Source organism: Leuciscus leuciscus (genome assembly GCF_965113295.1).
Source record: "Leuciscus leuciscus genome assembly, chromosome: 12".
NCBI lineage: Eukaryota > Metazoa > Chordata > Actinopteri > Cypriniformes > Leuciscidae > Leuciscus > Leuciscus leuciscus.
Window position 1 is genome coordinate 5,828,485 of NC_138736.1, and position 17,937 is coordinate 5,846,421.

The 17,937-nt window shown below is 36.7% G+C and overlaps 1 protein-coding gene across 1 annotated transcript in view; it reads left to right on the forward strand.

The window, feature by feature from the left end:
- calcr (calcitonin receptor) overlaps positions 1–17,937 on the forward strand; it is a 69,230-nt gene that overhangs the window by 26,051 nt on the left and 25,242 nt on the right. The window contains exons 2-7 of the mRNA XM_082187089.1: positions 9,862–9,927; positions 12,646–12,808; positions 13,953–14,060; positions 15,495–15,598; positions 17,065–17,233; positions 17,355–17,465. Coding sequence (XP_082043215.1) covers positions 9,862–9,927; positions 12,646–12,808; positions 13,953–14,060; positions 15,495–15,598; positions 17,065–17,233; positions 17,355–17,465 — 721 coding nt within the window. The remainder of the gene's footprint in view (positions 1–9,861; positions 9,928–12,645; positions 12,809–13,952; positions 14,061–15,494; positions 15,599–17,064; positions 17,234–17,354; positions 17,466–17,937) is intronic.

Genomic DNA, 17,937 nt, shown 5'->3' on the forward strand with positions numbered 1-17,937 from the left:
ATCTTTCTCATTCTTGATCGTATACACAGTTAGATTCCGACAGGCAGACCTTTTATGTGAAAAACTGAAGGCAGTGTTATAATTGAATCCGTGTATCACATTCTTTACACTTTTTGCTGTGAAAAACAATGTACAAATCCAATTTGCAGTTGTGAATGATGGAGAGACGTGTGGCCCAGATAGATGGAGGCTCAGTTTAAAACTCCTCTTTAAACTCTGTCTGACTCTCCGAAGGCCATAAAGATTAGAGATCCATCATCGGCGTAGTGGCTGTGCTTTGTTCCGTATGTCCCTCATAAAGCAGACGGGACACTGGGACCATAAAAAAGGGGCCATTTTACATTCAAGAGCTGACAAGCCATGCGGTCTCCCTCCCCTATCCATTTCCTTTTATTCTCCTTTAGCTTTGCTGCCAGCCGTCTTCCCGCACCTGGCCGGAGTCTGTGAACGCCTGCTGTTGGGTTTGTGTCAAGAACAGCTGGAGCACATGTGGCACTTGGCTGGCTCCAATCTCGATGGCCAAGATGGATTAAGTGCTAACGCACCTCGTCACAACAGAGGGCTCGATTTGGAGAAGATAAATATATATATATATACAGCCATGAATCAGGAGGTGCTAGCTGAGCCTGGGAAGAGGTGCATGGCTTCCCTTCAGTGAAATCACACAGCTGCAGTTTTTAAGGTTAAATTGTGTGAAGAACAGACATGGCAGAGTCTGTCTGATGATGGAGTTTGCAGCAGAATAATCACAAATCAATATACACATATAACTGAAGGCGTCAGTCTTGCCGGGGAAAGAGGTATATTGTGCAGCACGCGGATGGAATATAAAGGTCCATTGCGGCATTTTCTTAACGGTCTTTTATCCTGAGGGAAAGCTGAGGATAAGGTCTTAAGAGATGATGTTTATTTGTGTGTTATCACATGCCATTGAGTTGTATCTCTTTGACAGGGTGTGAATTGCCTGCAAATGCTGGGTAGAGAGTGACGACAGTAGTTTTATTCTCAAATGACTGTTTGATCTGTACAGAGTATGGAATTTAATAAATAAAATAAATAGGTAAATGCAATACGTATTCCATATAGTTCAACATAGAACCTTAATTCTTTCCCTGCCAGCGTTTTAAAAAAAAGTCGCCAGCCACCGCCATTTTTTTACCATTTTCACAAAAAATTAATGGCCCCCAGAATATTTGTTGTATGAATATCTGAACATGCAATATATCAAAAGAAAGAACAGAGCCTCTGCTTTTAAAAAACAAACACCAAAAAAACTTTGTATTCTAGATTCATGCATTCTTTTTTATTGATCAACACTTGAATGTGGGTAAGTTTCATAAAAAAGCTAAATTTTTGAGCAAAAAGCTGAGAAAATCATGTTTTTGTCAAAGACTACATCCAGATGGGATTCAGAACAATGATCAAAACATAGATGGAGTAGATAGAGTCTATCAACAGCCCTAATGCTTGCACAGTCCTATAGCTCGTCCTGGGATGACATTTCATTCAGTAACATTAGGCAGTTTTGATATATATGCTGTTTAATATTGATGATCGCGTTATTTTGTATATGATTACATAGTACATCTCAGATTAACATATGATATCATATGATATGATGACATGTTTTTGTTGTTCATGCAGGAATTAATTTTTGCATTAAAAAAAGCAGCTCGAAATGTGTTAACACATGGGCTTAATTAAACTGTGACACTCATGGCGTAAGGTGCTAAAAAAAAGCACCATCCTTTAGTTAAACCAACAATTCAAAATGACTATCATGGAATACAATTGACAGTTGTAGAATTATTACAATTGGAATTTCATTTCATTTTCATAGTGGAGCGCGGACAGATTTCACCATTGTATACAATATACTGTACAGTACACAAACTCATTGCAAATCAAGACATAAAAGTAATACAGATCTCTGAACAATGCAAATCTAGATTTTCAATAAACACCAAACAACGTCCTTTTCCTCAAAGGGTAATATGTGTAATTGAGCTGGATTGAAGAGAGAAACCACCACTCTATAAAATAAAGGTTCCAAAAGGGTTTTCAAAGTGATGCCATTGAAGAACCATTTTTGGTTTCCCGCAAAGAACCTTTCAGTGAACAATGCTAGCTTGTTTCCACCGCCACTGAATAAAAAATGAAAAAGGTAATTGTGATTTTCTTGCAATTCTGAGTTTCTCGTAATTTTTTCCCATCACTATTCTGACTTCTTTTCTCAGAATTGTGAGTTTATATAATAAACTAGCAATTCTGGAAAAAAGTCTGAATTTTGAGTTTATACCTATAGCAATTCTGACTTAAAGGAGTCGTTGATTATGATTTCACTTTTCTAACTTTAGTTAGTGTGTAATGTTGCTGTTTGAGCACAAACAACATCTGCAAAGTTACAATGCTCAAAGTTCAAAGCAAAGGGAGATATTTGCTTTTAAAGAAATCGCTTTTTAAGGACTACAACAAACGGCTGGTAGGGACTACACAACAAGCTTCCTCCTGGGTTAGTGACATCACTAACCCTAAAATTTACATAAACCCCGCCCCCAAAACACGATTTATAGCTTATCAAGACAGAATATGCTAATTAATGACTTGAATTAATGACCTAACCATTCAGAAATATTCTGTTGCATTCTACATGTTGTCACTTCTTCTTGAGTCTCTCCATCATTGTCTGACTCCGGTTTGAACATAAAAGGAAAAAAGTTTTTGAAATTTTCAGTGCATGTCTGTGTGACTGTAAGCTCTTGAAGCTCCGCCCCCTGTGCCACGAGCAGAAGCTCATTTGCATTTAAAGGAACAGACACAAAATGGTGTGTTTTTGCTCACCCTTAAAAATGGACAATTTTAACATGCTATATAAAAATATCTGTGAGGTATTTTGAGCTAAAACTTCACATACACACTCTGGGGAGATCAAAGACTTATTTTACATCTTGTGAAAAGGGCATTATACCACCCCTTTAACAACTCGCAACAGTGACTTTAGATCACGCAATTCTAAGAAAAAAAGACAGAATTAAGAGATAAAAAGTCACAATTACCTTTTTTTATGTTTTTTTTTTATTCTGTGGCAGAAACAAGCTTCCATAGTGAACAGTTTTAAAAAGAACCTTTTTTTTTCTTAGTGTGAAGAACATTTCTTAACTATAACATTAAGAACATTAACATTTCTTAGTCTAAAGAACCTTTTATGGTGTTCTACATGAATCAGGTCCTCTTCATTCTTAAAGGTTCTTCATGGAACCGTCAATGCCAAAGAAACTTTATTTTTAGGAGATACCTGTATGTGCCTACACTTGATTCACATTACTGTTCGCTGTACAGGCAGCACTGAGAGCCTAATCTGGGAAGAGCAGAGAACACGCCAATGCCACAGCATTTTAAGTGCTCTCTGAATTATGGATATCCCTCTGAGTGCATTTTCCTGTCCTCTTGTTTGATATCACTCCTGTCCATTTTGCTGCTATATAAATATGACACCTATTAAAGCCAGCTAATGGCTTATTGCTGTTCAGGGGGATCTCGCTCAGTGACAGAATTAGCCGGGTTAATGATTCAGAATGTTGTGCTTCTCATGTACCAAAACACCCTAGATGCCCTCGCCCGCTTGTGCCTCAGCTGTACTTCAGATGGTTAGATATTTTTCAGTTTTTTGATGTGATGCATAGTACAAGGTCAGATTTTGAGAGTACAAATGATGCTCTCAGGAAAGCTCAATATTACAGTGAGTAAAATGGCTGGTCTAATGGCAGATGGAAGAAACAGTCCTCCGTTTGCATGCCCTGGCGTCATGACAGCATTTCACAATAGCACTACACGTTCATACCCATGTGCTTTGGCGATACTGAGGTGCTCTGTCACAGTTGACTGTAATGGCTCACAATTCATTTATGCCTTATTTTGTAAATGGGAGAGGATATTGATGTGGACCACACTTGTCTTCCCCCCCAAATCTATATAGTTTATAGAGAGATACATCTTTTTGTTGGAACAATCCCATGGGAGGGCATAGAGAAGTTGAAAGAGGCTTTGTTCTGATGGGAGTTTTCTTTTTTTTTCTTTTTTCTGGATGATTTTTGTCATTCCACATTTAGGATGAGAAACTCTGAGCACAGAGCAGTACAATGAAAGAGAAAAGTAAAGTCAGATGAAGTGGTGTGGTTTAGTTATCCTGGTATTTACAGTGCATCATTTGTATATATGCAGTGAGCTGCAAAATAAAATTTAATAAAGAAGATTTAATAATTAAGATTTAATAAAACACCCAATGGGCCCCCTGAAACCTCCTCAGCTTACAAGAATTAAATTTAACACTGCAATTTTGTGCGAGTTACAATCTCGATCAACTTGGTGGTCTCAAGGTATCCTTAAATGATACTTTCCCTAAAGACATTTTTACAAACAATACATTCATCCTGTTAAAAGTAGGATAAATTATTTATGCCCGTAACCCAATTTAACCAGTCCATAACACTACATCGGTGAGTTATGCACAGACAAGGACTACTCACATTTCCTTAAGAAAGTGTAAAAAATGTATTTACATTTAAATTAAAATAATTAATTTGAACCATTTGAATTATTTTAACCATTTAAACCATTAAAACCATTTAAAATGCTATTTTAAAGGTTCCAAGTTTTGTTTTGGAAGTCTCCTATAAAAGGTTCACATGCATCCAAGGTCAAGAAACACTTTAATTTTCTTATAAAATACATTGCAGCTTTACCTCATTTCTCAAAGTGCCTCAAATAGGTCAATAAAGGATTCAGTCTCTCTAAACCCCTCCTCTCTGAGAGCCTACTCTGCTCTGATTGGTCAGATGGCCCAGTCTGTTGTGATTAGTCTACTGCTTAAAGTGCATGTCTGAAGAGAAATGCTCATTAGCATATCAGAAGTTCAGCTCTGGAGGCTTCCTCAGCGCTTGTACACAGAGATATGAACAGTAATGATGGCGTCGGTTTTACTGTATCAATCTTATCCTTTGGAAGTGCATATAAATGGATTTGCATTTGCAGCGCAGAAAACAGCATCATCTTGAGATGTCGACAACACAAACCAAACTCTTCCAGGCCTCAGCTACAACTACAGGGTTTGAGGGCGGGTCAAAGTAGATGTCGTTCACTGTCAGCGTCATTATGCAAATTAGTTACAAACCTATGTAGGACCTACTGACTCATTTCAGGCTGTTCAGAATCAGTTCTTTCTTTTGGGAGACAATAACTCCATTTATCGTGCACTTTGATCTTTAAAACTCTGTCGACCTTTTACATTCACAACCAGTGAACTTCATGAGAGGTAATATCCAAAAAAGGCATAATAGGGGCACTTTAAAATCTGTATATTTTGATATAGTGTGATATATTTCAGTTTTAGAGTAAAGTATTTGGCAATATCTCTTGAACTTGAGAAAGGCACTTTATAAATAAAACATTATTTTTGTTGAAAAAAGAAATTGCACGAGCATCATGGGACCTAAAACAGTTTAGTGGTCATTAAAGAGATTTCAAAGCTGAAAGCTTCATTAAGAATGAAGTATTTCAGAGATTATGTTAAATAATTGGTTATTATATATATCAGTCCTCACTAAGCCATTTTATGGAGCTTTAAGGAAGTTGTCACAGAGGATTTGGGTTTTGCGGTCACTAAAGGATTAAAAGTAATTTTCCCAAACAAACCTTTTTAATATTTCTGAAAGCTGTTAAGGGAAGAAAGCAGTGTCATCACGCATCCTTCATTCTAAAAAAAAGCTTTCCTAAAAAATGTCTGTCTTCGTTAATAATTCAACATCCTTTTTTTATTTTTACTTACTTCCAAAATAACGTTTTAGACTTCAGTCTTGCTTACTTAGGGAATACTCAGCCTATTGGCTAACATGACGAAGAAAAGCTTTAATTCATCCTCTCAGAGGAACATTAATTATCTTGGCTAATGACCAGAACTTATATGGAGTTGATCCATTCTCCTTTTTCTCCATTCTCTATTTCTATCCTGGCTAAGTTCCATCCCGATACACGCAGTCGTAGATGTTTGAAAAACCAGACCTCCTGCTATCTGGGAAACAATGATTAGAGAGCAAAGCAAGCCAGATTTGTCCCTTTTTTCCTGTGCCACACTGACCACAGCCCGAACAGGGCCGTGTGCTCATATCTAAAAATGGCTAGATGGCTATTCAATGTTCATAATGAATTTTCAAGATGTTTTGTCACATCATAATAGGGCTATTTAGTTTCTTTTTTTAGGGAAAGAAAATGAAATAATGTGCAGTTATTGGGTCTGGATGCCACTCAAAGCAGAATACATCTTCATATCTGTAAATTGACACTGAAAGGAATATATATGCAACAGTGACTTTGCTTGCCTCACTCATTTAAAAATATATAACTGCATCAAATGCATACTGACATTTTTTGTGTGTAGAATTTACTTTTAAACAATTTTAACCAAGTAAATTTCACATATAATTACCACGAAATGGCAAGTAACACATTGGGCCCTATCTTGCACCCAGCGCAATTGACTTTGTACACCGACGCATGTATCATTCCTATTTTGCACCTGCGCACAGCAGACTTTTCCCTCCACAGACGCACGTCAGTTAACTAAGAAATACATTTGCGCTCCCGGGGGCGGTTCAGCGCAAAGAGGAGGCGTGTTCCGGCGCAAACGTTCCCTCATGCTATTTTACAGGTTTAGAAAACAATTGCGCCACTAACCGAAAAAAACTAGTTTAAAGTTAGTGGCGCGTTGCGCATGTTATTCAGATGCTATTTTAAGGGTGCATGCTTTGCCATAATCAATGTAGCGTGTGCACAACGCGCATACACTTTGATTCTCTCATCTACACAGAAGCAGCAGTTTTCATTTTTGCAAATCATACATTATTACGATAGATAGATAGATAGATAGATAGATAGATAGATAGATAGATAGATAGATAGATAGTTAGTTTATTATAAAAGCATACATCTAGCTTACACATTTACCCAAATTATCATATGCCTGTTTAACCGAAGTTAATTTGGGTGTGTTTCTCCATCCCCAATGTCACTTCTCTGTGTTTTACGGCCCTGACGAGAACGTCGGTCTCCTCGGCTGTGAACCGCTGCCGGCGCGCGTATGGCAAATCCGCCGTTATAATAGCAATCCGCTTTAGAACAAGCGCGTCTGCTCTTAAAGGGAATGTGAGATGACGCTCTGATTGGTTTATTTCACGTTACGCCCAAACCACACCTATGAATAATGAAGCTACTTCAGACCAACCCATTTTAGATTTGCGTCGGGCGCAAGAGTCATTTATCCCGCCAGTATAATAACAACAGCGCCGAGACCCGCCCACAAAGTTACTTGCGTTTCGCGCTTGATACTTGCGTTTCAGATCGTTAAAATAGGGCCCATTGAGTTAAACATTGAGACATTTTAATGTTGACAAAACTGATATAGTATTTTCTTGTAATGTGCTCCAATAATCTGTTTTATTTACTTTTAATTTCCTTAGAAAAATTGCATGGGTGCATAGGAAATAGCTTCAATGATAACTGAGTTTCATCATACGAAGTGAACACAAATGACTTTTGTTAAACGTTCCGTCTGGGTTTGGTATATAAATAAATGATCTGTAAACAATATCTTACCCCATTTACTGAGAAATACATGGTCCGCTAGGGACTTGTGGGCTGTGTGTGTGTGAGTGTGTGTGTGCGACCAAATGCCCCCATGAGGATGGTAAAACCATAAATTGCCAACATGGATGTTAGGGTTAGTGTTAGTGCCTACACAGAAAAGTAATGTCTGAATAAAAATGCAGAAAAGTCATCAGATCAGTATAAAAACCACAGAACACAATAAAAAGTCCCAAGCGAGACAGAAAAACAATGTGTGTGTCAGAACATGATGCTAACAACAGTTCAAATTTGCTCTTTTTTTTTTTTAAATCACACAACAAAATGAAACCATTTAAATGTTAATGCATTAAATAACAATGAGCAATACATTTGTCTCAGTATTTATTAATATCTGTTAATGTTAATACAACTAATAATTTTTAGTTCATTTTAGCTTAGGTTCATTAAATAACATTAACAGTCATTTTGATTTTAATAATGTATTAGAAAATGTTGAAATTAGCATTAACTAAGATTAATAAATGCTTTAGAATTATTTTTCATTGTGAGTTTGTGTGTTAACTAATGCAGTTAACTTTAACTAATTGAACCTTAAATTGATCCCTGTTACACATTTAAAGGGATAATTGAGCCAAAAATGAAAATTCTGTCATCACTTACTCCCCCTAAATTTGTTCCAAACCTGTATGAAGATCTCGAGGGCGAGTAAATGATGGATTTTCAACAGTAGTTTCATGTGTTAACTTTGACAGAACCTTACGATTAACTGCATTCTGCTTTGTAAAGGCTAAATATGGCAACTTTTCTTCCACCTGAAGGGATGCATGACTGCATTTTAAAGGCATTGGACTGCATGCCCAACAATCGGTTGCATAAGGAGTTGAATTGATTCAGGCTGTTCTTATTTGTTCTTAAAATAATGGTCTGTTTTTGTTTGGAATCCTCCAGCTTGGAAAGAAAACCACAGTAATATTTCAGCCAAATATCTTCTCTGAATGTGATATGTGTCGTGACAGAACATAGTAAGAGTCCTGAGGCAGTACATACACACTCCACATCCTAATAAATCAGCACTCAAACCCCATAGTCTGTGGAAAACTGGCTGCTGATAATCTGAGGTATTGTCAACACTGTTGAGTGGATCCAGAGGTTCAGTTGCTATTCCTGGTATCTTTCTGTCTGTCTATCAGAGAAATCCCCCCACTGTGATCTAAAGAGAGGTGTTGAGAGCAAACATTCTGAACCCCTGTTACACAGGAGACAAACTGGCTCTCAGCAGCTCTTTCTCACCCCTCTTTATTCTGTTGATAAAGTGCTGATAGAGTAGAGAATACAGTAGCTGAACTGTTAGCATGTTGTTGTTGTTGGTATGTTGGCAGAGATGGTTTGACCTACAACTACATATAAAAATGTTACATGGCACTGAGGGCTAATGAAAGCAGATTTGACATGCTAGTGCTGTAGGTTAACAGCCAGAGTCTTGATATATCATACTCAGGGACCAAAATTTACACTTGCCAAGAGCCAAATGAGACAATAAATTGACTTTGGCAAGTAAATAAAATTGAATTACTCAGCAATGGCTGGTGATGTTACAAGGAACTGCAACATAATATATGACTGTGTAAATTATAGTTTACCCTGAGTAATGCATGGGACACGAGTGATTCAAATCAAGGATTTAGGAAGTGTCTACTAAATCAATCATATAGGATCTGTCTACTAAAGTGGAAAATTTACCATTAGAAGTTGATCTAGAATGCCTAGTAGTTTTTTTTCAATCCAGAACTGCATGTGACGTCTAATATTCCCAGCATTGGATCACCCAAATGAGGAACAAATGGAATTATTTTTGATGTTTTTTCTTCCTTCCTGGATGTATGGATGTATAGATGTATGGATGTATTGATGTATAGATGTATGGATGTATGGATGTATAGATGTATAGATGTATGGATGTATTGATGTATTGATGTATAGATGTATGGATGTATATGGATGTATGGATGTATGGATGTATTGATGTACAGTATAGATGTATATGGATGTATGGATGTATTGACGTATAGATAGATAGATAGATAGATAGATAGATAGATAGATAGATAGATAGATAGATAGATAGATAGATAGATAGATAGATTTGTAGAATGTTTTTGTCAGCTTTGAGTTCTCAGTGTGTTGCATTCTCAGACGGTTTTTTTTATGTTTTTGTGTTTGCAGATAAAGCCAGGATTTGAGAACATGGGTTGGCAAGAGACCCTATGGCTTTTGACATCATTTATCTTGGTGAGTGGACCATAACATCTCATTCATTGTTTGTTCAATGTAATGCATTTTTTATTATATTGACTCATAGTGAAATTAGCCTAAAATACATTCGTGTATTTAGAATTCGACATTTTACCCATTTGAACTTGCAATTGCTAAAACATGCAACTTTTCCTGGCCACTAAATTTTTTTATAATTTTTTTTTGTAAACTGTCATTGGATGATTCTTTCCTGATTACCCCACACCCACTAGAAAAAGAAAAAAAACATTACTCACTAATTGCTCCAGTTTGGTAATTACAAGTGGAGGTGACCTGAAAACCCGCAGAACTCTTGAGGCATGAAATGGTGGCTCCACCATTGCTGGTATCAGAGCAGCTGGCTCCGTGTCAGAAAGATGAAATGGGAGCATATGAGGCCCTCTGCATGTAGTACATTAGCACTATAGTATCACCGCAACTCACAAACAAGCCAATAGCCTACTTTGCTAATTGTATGTGCACATTAATATAATAATAAGTCCTCTCTGTTTATTTTTGACCTTGAAGTAGCTTTCCCATGACTGTGAATAAACCTAACTTAGTGGAAAAGTAATGAGCTTGCAGAATAGCATGTAACATTATGCAAGTATAATGGGAAATGGCATTTAATTAAAGCTAGACTGAACAGCAAAAACTGAGAGCAAGAGTGTGGATTGGTATTAATAAGTGTAAAAAATGGGTCTAAAAACACTATACTTTTTTTTTCTGTAGGACTTTAAAGATAAAATTGTAGTTTTTGAAACATGATCTTATTCGTTCTTGACATCCACTTTCCATTGAAGGACTAATGGTTTTCCTGACTGACTTGGGTGGTGGCCTGGTGGTCGTATGTATGACGTCATTTACTTCAAAGTTTGGAGTGACATCATATGTACGGCTGCTAAACTGCTACATGGGACATCAGAAAGCTCACAGATGAATTTGGTGTTGTAAATGCGTTATTGCGTGCAGGTAAGACAGACGCACAGCACTAAAGAAGCTGCCAAAGACTTTTCTCAGTTTGTTTAATGGCAGTAATGAAAAGGTGGGTTTGAGTGGTTCTGCCAAAGTAAAGATCTCTGCACAAAAACATCAAAGTTTAAGTCGTAAATGAATGTAGAATTCATTACTGTGAGGTGTCTTAAAGGGGGGAAAAAGGTAAAGTACTTTTGAATTGTCTCTTTGACTTCCCATTGAATATAAGATGACTCATACTGGTGACACAATGGTTAGAGATGCTCTTTGAATTTTGATATCAAGCCTGTCTTTGTGCGTAAAGCTTTATCCCTATAACTCTTCTAGAAAGGCATCCGTTTCTGTGAAGGATTTCTTATCTTTTTACAATACTGATATGAGCAGAGGAATGTTTCTGTCGGTTCTTTTGTGTAAAATCATACCTTTTCAAATGTCAAGTGCCCATGTGATGTCCTCAGAACTGAGTAGGTGTGCATTTGAGGTCGCAGGGGGAAAAATAGAGGTGTTTGTGGTGTTTCTGCTGTGGAAGGTTGTGTGCCATTCAGGAATGAATACAGAATGACTTTTAAATCCCAGTCTAATTCCTGACTTTGAATTGAGGCAGAAAACAGTGCAGAATTGTAAGGAAGAAGAAAACGGAATAACATTTAAAGAAACACATAGATTCACAGTAGTGGCCAAAACAAGTGACGTCTGGAGGGTATATTTGTTTTTTTATGACCCTATACAAGTTTGATTAAACCATCAAAATACGAGGAAAAATATTATATATATATATATATATATATATATATATTTTTATATATTTTAAATATGAGGAAAGAACGATTAGTGATTTATCTGACAAAATTATTTGCCAAAAAAGGCAACAGGATTCAGCTACAGGATTAATTTTATTATGCAATAAAAAAATCCATAAAAAAAAAAGAAAAGCTCACAGGAAAAAGCATACATTGACTACAACATAATAATTTATTAATATTTTGTTGGTTCTCTCTTGTTTTTGCTTGTGTTCATCATTTCTTTGTATGACGGCCTGGCCAAAAATTGTCACACAATTTGGCATGTTTCATTGAGTTATCACGAATAAAACAATTGACTCCAAAGACAACTATGCAAAATCTTTATCAAATTTTTTATAATATTTTGAATAAAGGGTGAAAATGTAAATTTTCCTAGTCCGGACATCACTTTTGCCCACTATTGTATATTATACATTTTAGTATAAATTACCCATGAACATATTAGATAATAGTCAGGGTTTGAAATGTTAGTTATAGCAGTTTGTTTTTTATTTATATATAGTTCTTTAAAATTAAAATAATTAACTTATTTTATGCACCAGTGTTGAAGAACACGTAATTTCCCAAGATACCTCAAATTATGTTGTCAATATATATTTCATAAAGCTATCTGAAATCAATGTGTTTTTGCTGTAATTTAATTTGATTTGATTTTTATCAAATTGTTTTCTGCATATCAGGGAACAAAATGGGCAAAATTTAGTGAAAAACATTTAGTTATGTAATTTTTCATGTTTTGTTCCAAACCTTATGTGTGACTTTGTGAATATATGTGAATTGCAATTCAGTGACGTCCACTTCATATCATTCTCATTTAAATTCCAATTTAACATCCCTAATTCGATTTAAATTCCAACTCGTGAATTAAACGAGAGCCAGTTCTTAGATACTGAATTTTCAACCTTGCTGCTGTGGTCAAGTTCATCTCTCTTTGCAGAATGTAACAAAGGCTGGAACAACAGAGACAAAAACAGAGCCCAGCGCTGACTTATCCCTTACTCCTGTCATGATGGCAGTGGAGGGAGAGAGACTGATCATGACTCAGTCTCAGTACAAATGTCTGGAGCTTCTGAGCCGAGATGGATCCCATAATAAAACGGGTAGGTTTCTTTTCAGTTAATTTTCATTTGAATAACAGACAATGGTGCTCTTAATCTTTTCATAGCCTTGTTAAATTCCAAGACTGTTAGTGGAGCACTTTATGGCTGAAAGCTATCACAAAGTGATCAGGGAAACAATAAAGGTTCTTCTCGAAAGGTGATGTGTGATAAAATACCTTTTCCTATCCCAGTTTAAAGATGACCTGTTATGCCTTTTTTTTTTACATTTTCAACTGTCTTTTTGAGCATTAAAAAAAATCTGTAAAGCACAAAGTCACTCCTAATGGAGTTATTCTCTATATCAGTGTCACTGTTTCAGAACTCCCTGAAACACCACCTCCATTTAGTCTTGAGTTTTCTTCAAGGAACAAACATGTCACAATATTCCTCATTTAAATAATTCCCGCACAAGGCATATGCTAAAAAGGTGGCGAGGCCTGGTTGAGTTAGTCAGTAGTGTGTTGTTGCCATACCCCGGATCTAACGCTGTTATGGAAAGGGGCGGGACATTTCCGAAACACGCTCGAAGTGGTTGACCAATCACATTACACTGGTCCAGCTGACCAATCAGAGCACACTGAGCTTTTCGGAAGCTTCATAAAAACAGGAACTAAACGGAGCGTTACTGACAGACTGGGAAGAGAGGAGCTGCAACAATGTGAAAATAATGTGTTTTTTGAAAATTCAAGCATTTTGGTAACCGTTTGGTAATACTTTACTATGAGGTTTCATTTGTTAACCTTAGTTAATGTATTAACTAACATAAACTAACCATGAGCACTACATTTGTTACAGTTTTTGTTTATCTTTGGTAACGTTAGTTAATAAAAATACAGCATTTCACTGTTTTTTCATGTTAGTTCACAATGCATTAACTAATGTTAACAAATACAAAACAAGTGTTACCCTTCAAAATGATATGCAGAGCGGCAGGTGCTACACACATCCAGAAACAGCACAAGGTTTGGCCATTTCATCAGCTTAGTTTTAATAAATGTTTTGTTTCCTTTTGCTGAGGACATTTTGAGTTCAGAAAGTTACTGTATGTTTTTATTGTACAATAAACCCTTGGATCTCAAAAGATCAAGGAACATTTGAGTCCTCATGAAACGACCCCTTTAAAATGTCAATTTAACTTTTATAGGGACGTTTTGCAGCAGATTCTGGGATGGCTTGCTCTGTTGGGATGAAACCCCAGCTGGAACCTTTGCCTCACAGAACTGCCCAGATTACCCCAGCTTTGACCCCTTGGGTAAGACTCCCGATCACATCTGATTGTCAATCCAGACCGAAACGCTCCAGAAACTGCAAATCATCGAGATTCTGCAGCACGCATGACATCTGTTACATGTCTCTGGTCTGACTATTATGAAACACAAGATGTTGCTCCAAAGAAATAATTCCAAAGCACGAGCGCAGGCTACTGGGATGATAAGTGAAGCCCTTTAATGAAAAGGTCCCAGACTGTCTGGAAACATTCATATGAGCTTTTATTTGGAAGTGCAAAAATAATATATTAGCTGATGGGTTGTGTTGTTCTAAAGGGGACAAAGATTTTTGGTACAGGACAAAATAAGCTTTTCCATATGGAACATCTGTGAGAAGCTCTTAAATATCAGTGAAATGAAGCTGCTGAAGTAAGGATATAACAGCAGACAATCTCTTCTGTTCACTGATAGACATCTCTCTGCCTGAGAATCAGCTCACTGTGTTTGTTATAAGACACTGATTGATTGATTCCCGAGGCCCAGGGCTGGAGTCAATCACTGGAACAACTTAGTGTGTACTCACACTAGGCACGGTTGCCTTACCGATCGTGATTGCCCCCCCCCCCCCCTCCCCCCTCCCCCTCCCCCTCCTCCCCCCTCCCTCTCTGGCCTGCACTCACATTGCACTTAAAGTGATAGTTCACCCAAAAATGAAAATTCTGTAATTAATCACTCACCCTCATGTCGTTCCAAACCCGTAAGACTTTCGTTCATCTCCGGAACACAAAGAAAGATCATTTTGATGAAATCGGGGGGAGATTTCTGTTCCTCCATTGACAGCTAAGCAACTACCACTTTGACGCTTCAAAAAGTTCATAAAGAGATTGTAAAACTAATCCATATGAATTGAGCATTTTCTGAAGAGACTCGATCGCGTTATATGATGAACAAATTGAATTTAGGCTTTTATTCGCATATAAACATTGGTCAGCGAACATAAACAGAAACTCAACCGAACCTGCGTTATGTGAGAGAACAAACTTCATTGGTTCTTGTTGGAGCTCAACACACGAGAATGAACCTCATTGGTTCTCACACATCAAGCGAACATGCTTGAGCTTCTGTTTACCACAACTGATGCGTGAGCTACAATTCATGTTCACCAATAAGGGGAGAACCAGGCCTGTTATAAACCTATATCCTATACTCGAATTCATTAAAAAGTGTACCATCTAAGAAGCAATAGAAGATGTTTCGGTGCAGTTGGCGATCACACTACATGCATACCGTGCCCGAGCCCAATCAATCCGTGCCCGAGCCGACCTCTTCAAGCGGGCCCGGGCACGATATGGAGCGAACGCACAAGTCAAGCGAACCAGACTTTGGGGGTCAAAGATACTCCGGCACGGTTCAGATCTTGTAATGTGAGTACATCTTTAAGCTCAAGTCATTACACTAAACTTTCCTTTTCCCTGCAGAAAAAGTAACCAAATACTGTGATGAATCTGGCAGCTGGGTACACAATTCATCCATCAATAAGACCTGGTCCCACTGTCTCACATTCTCAAAGGAAAAAATTAAGGTAAAATATTGCCCACTAATATAGCACACTAAAAATTGGTTTAAATGCCATAAGCAGATTTAAACATAAGACTGCACAATTGCTTAAAACCTTTGATAAGTAAGTGTCAGGGTCACCAAATTCAGGGCACTGTATCATGATTTTAAGAATCATGTCAGTACACCGAAGAGTTGCTGAGATACCGTCTTGGATATGCCTATTAGTCCTTTTCATTTTGAATTTGTTTTGGAAAACATTTAATAACTTGTGACATGCATAGTCCTTGATTATGACAGACTTTTTTGGTTAAAAAATGTGCACATGCAATATGTCCATCTCTGGAAAGAGTGGTATCATTGCATTCTGTAAGACCAAAACAATCTAAATACAGTAAAGTCAAGGCCAAATTTATTACAATTTATTAGCAAAGTAATAAATTATTATGATATGATTTTGACCTCTAGATGGTGCTGTCCCGAGGTAATTGTTTCTATAGGCCAAAATGTTACGAAGACTTCCCCTCCTGTTTGGCATGTTTGCTGTCAAATTTGTTAATGTGTCACACACACACACACACACAAAATTGTTTGGTTTATCAAAAAGCATTAACAACTTTTGACAAAAATGCTCTGAAAATTATTTAAGACAAATTTAGTGAAGATATGATATTTAGGAGGAAGTTAGGGGTAAGCAAGATTTAAAAAAATAAATAAATTAATACCTTTATTTAAATATAAAGTTTTTTATTGAAAATAAATGTTGTTTGTTAACTTTCTATTTATCAAAGAAACATTCAAAAATATATTAAATAATAAAAAATAAAAATATTAAGCGGCGCAACTGTTCAACATTGATAATAATCAGAAATGTTTCTTGAGCAGCAAATCAGTAATGTTGCTGAAAATTCAGCTTTGACATCACAGGAATAAATTACATTTTAAAATGTAGTAATAAAAAAAAATCATTTATTTTAATTTGTTATGATATTTCACAATATTATATTTTTTCCTGTTTTTTATTTATTTATTTATGTTTTATCAAATGAATGCAGCATAAGAGACTTCTTTCAAAAACGTTAAGAAAAAATCCCACCGACCCCAAACTTTTGACTGGTAGTGTATGTTTTCAATAGAGATGTAAATATCTTTTTGAGCAGAAATCAAAACCATTGGGAACATTGAACTTTTGATCAAAAGTTATAAGCAAAAAGAAAGCAGTGCAACTTTGAATGGTTGGTGAGGTTAGAGAGATTTGAAGGGACCCAAAATTGCCATGAATGATCAGACTCTCCCCAACGAGAGGGCTAAATTTCACAACTTCTTTATATATATATATATATCTATATCTATATAGACTTCTCCATAAACTCCCAGCTTGAAGAAAGAGAAAGAACACATACTTCAGTGCTTGGCCCCTAATTATCCAATAGGTCTCAAATCAGATACTTCTTTTATCTATAATCTCAAAACGAATGCTTTCTTCTTCAGACGTTACCAGTTCATGGCTTTTTAGAGACAGAGATGGAGATGGATCCTACAGCTGAGAGTCAGGTCAGCCCTGTAGTGACTCAGAAAGCGGAGGAGAGGAAGAAGATCATCGATGGTCAATATAAATGCTTTGAGAAAATGAACAGAGACCAGCCATATAACAAATCAGGTGTGAAAACAGAGAGCCTCAGAAGAGGTTTTAGATTGAATCATCAGAAACTCTTAGCGTAAAGTGCAAAGAGCAATTGCACGGAGGAATTGGCCCTGATTGTTTGTGTGCTTGTCTTCAGGTCCATACTGTAACCGCACATGGGATGGATGGTTGTGCTGGGACGACACTCCAGCAGGATCGTACACCTCTCAGTACTGCCCCAATTACTTCCCTGACTTTGACTCCACTGGTACAGTTCTTTCACTTTTTGTTTATCTATTTTATAACCAGGGATTGACATTATTTAAACACTGGTGTGTAACACAGTCACTTTGGCGGGTTGCATTTTATATATAATTTAATATATACATTATATAATTTATATTTCAATATAATACATTTTTCAATTTAAAGGCAAGGCAAGGCAAGGCAAGGCAAGGCAAGGCAAGGCAAGGCAAGGCAAGTTTATTTATATAGCACATTTCATACACAATGGCAATTCAAAGTGCTTTACATAGAAGAAATTAAAATAATAAAAAGAAATAAGAATAATTAAAACAGTTTAGAAAAATAAAAAATAAAATACAGTACAAACAGTCGGACGAACATTGGCACAGTGCTCATTCAGTAAATGCATAGTTAAACAGATGTGTTTTGAGTCTGGATTTGAATGTGACTACAGTAGGAGCACATCTGATCTCCTCTGGAAGCTGGTTCCAGCT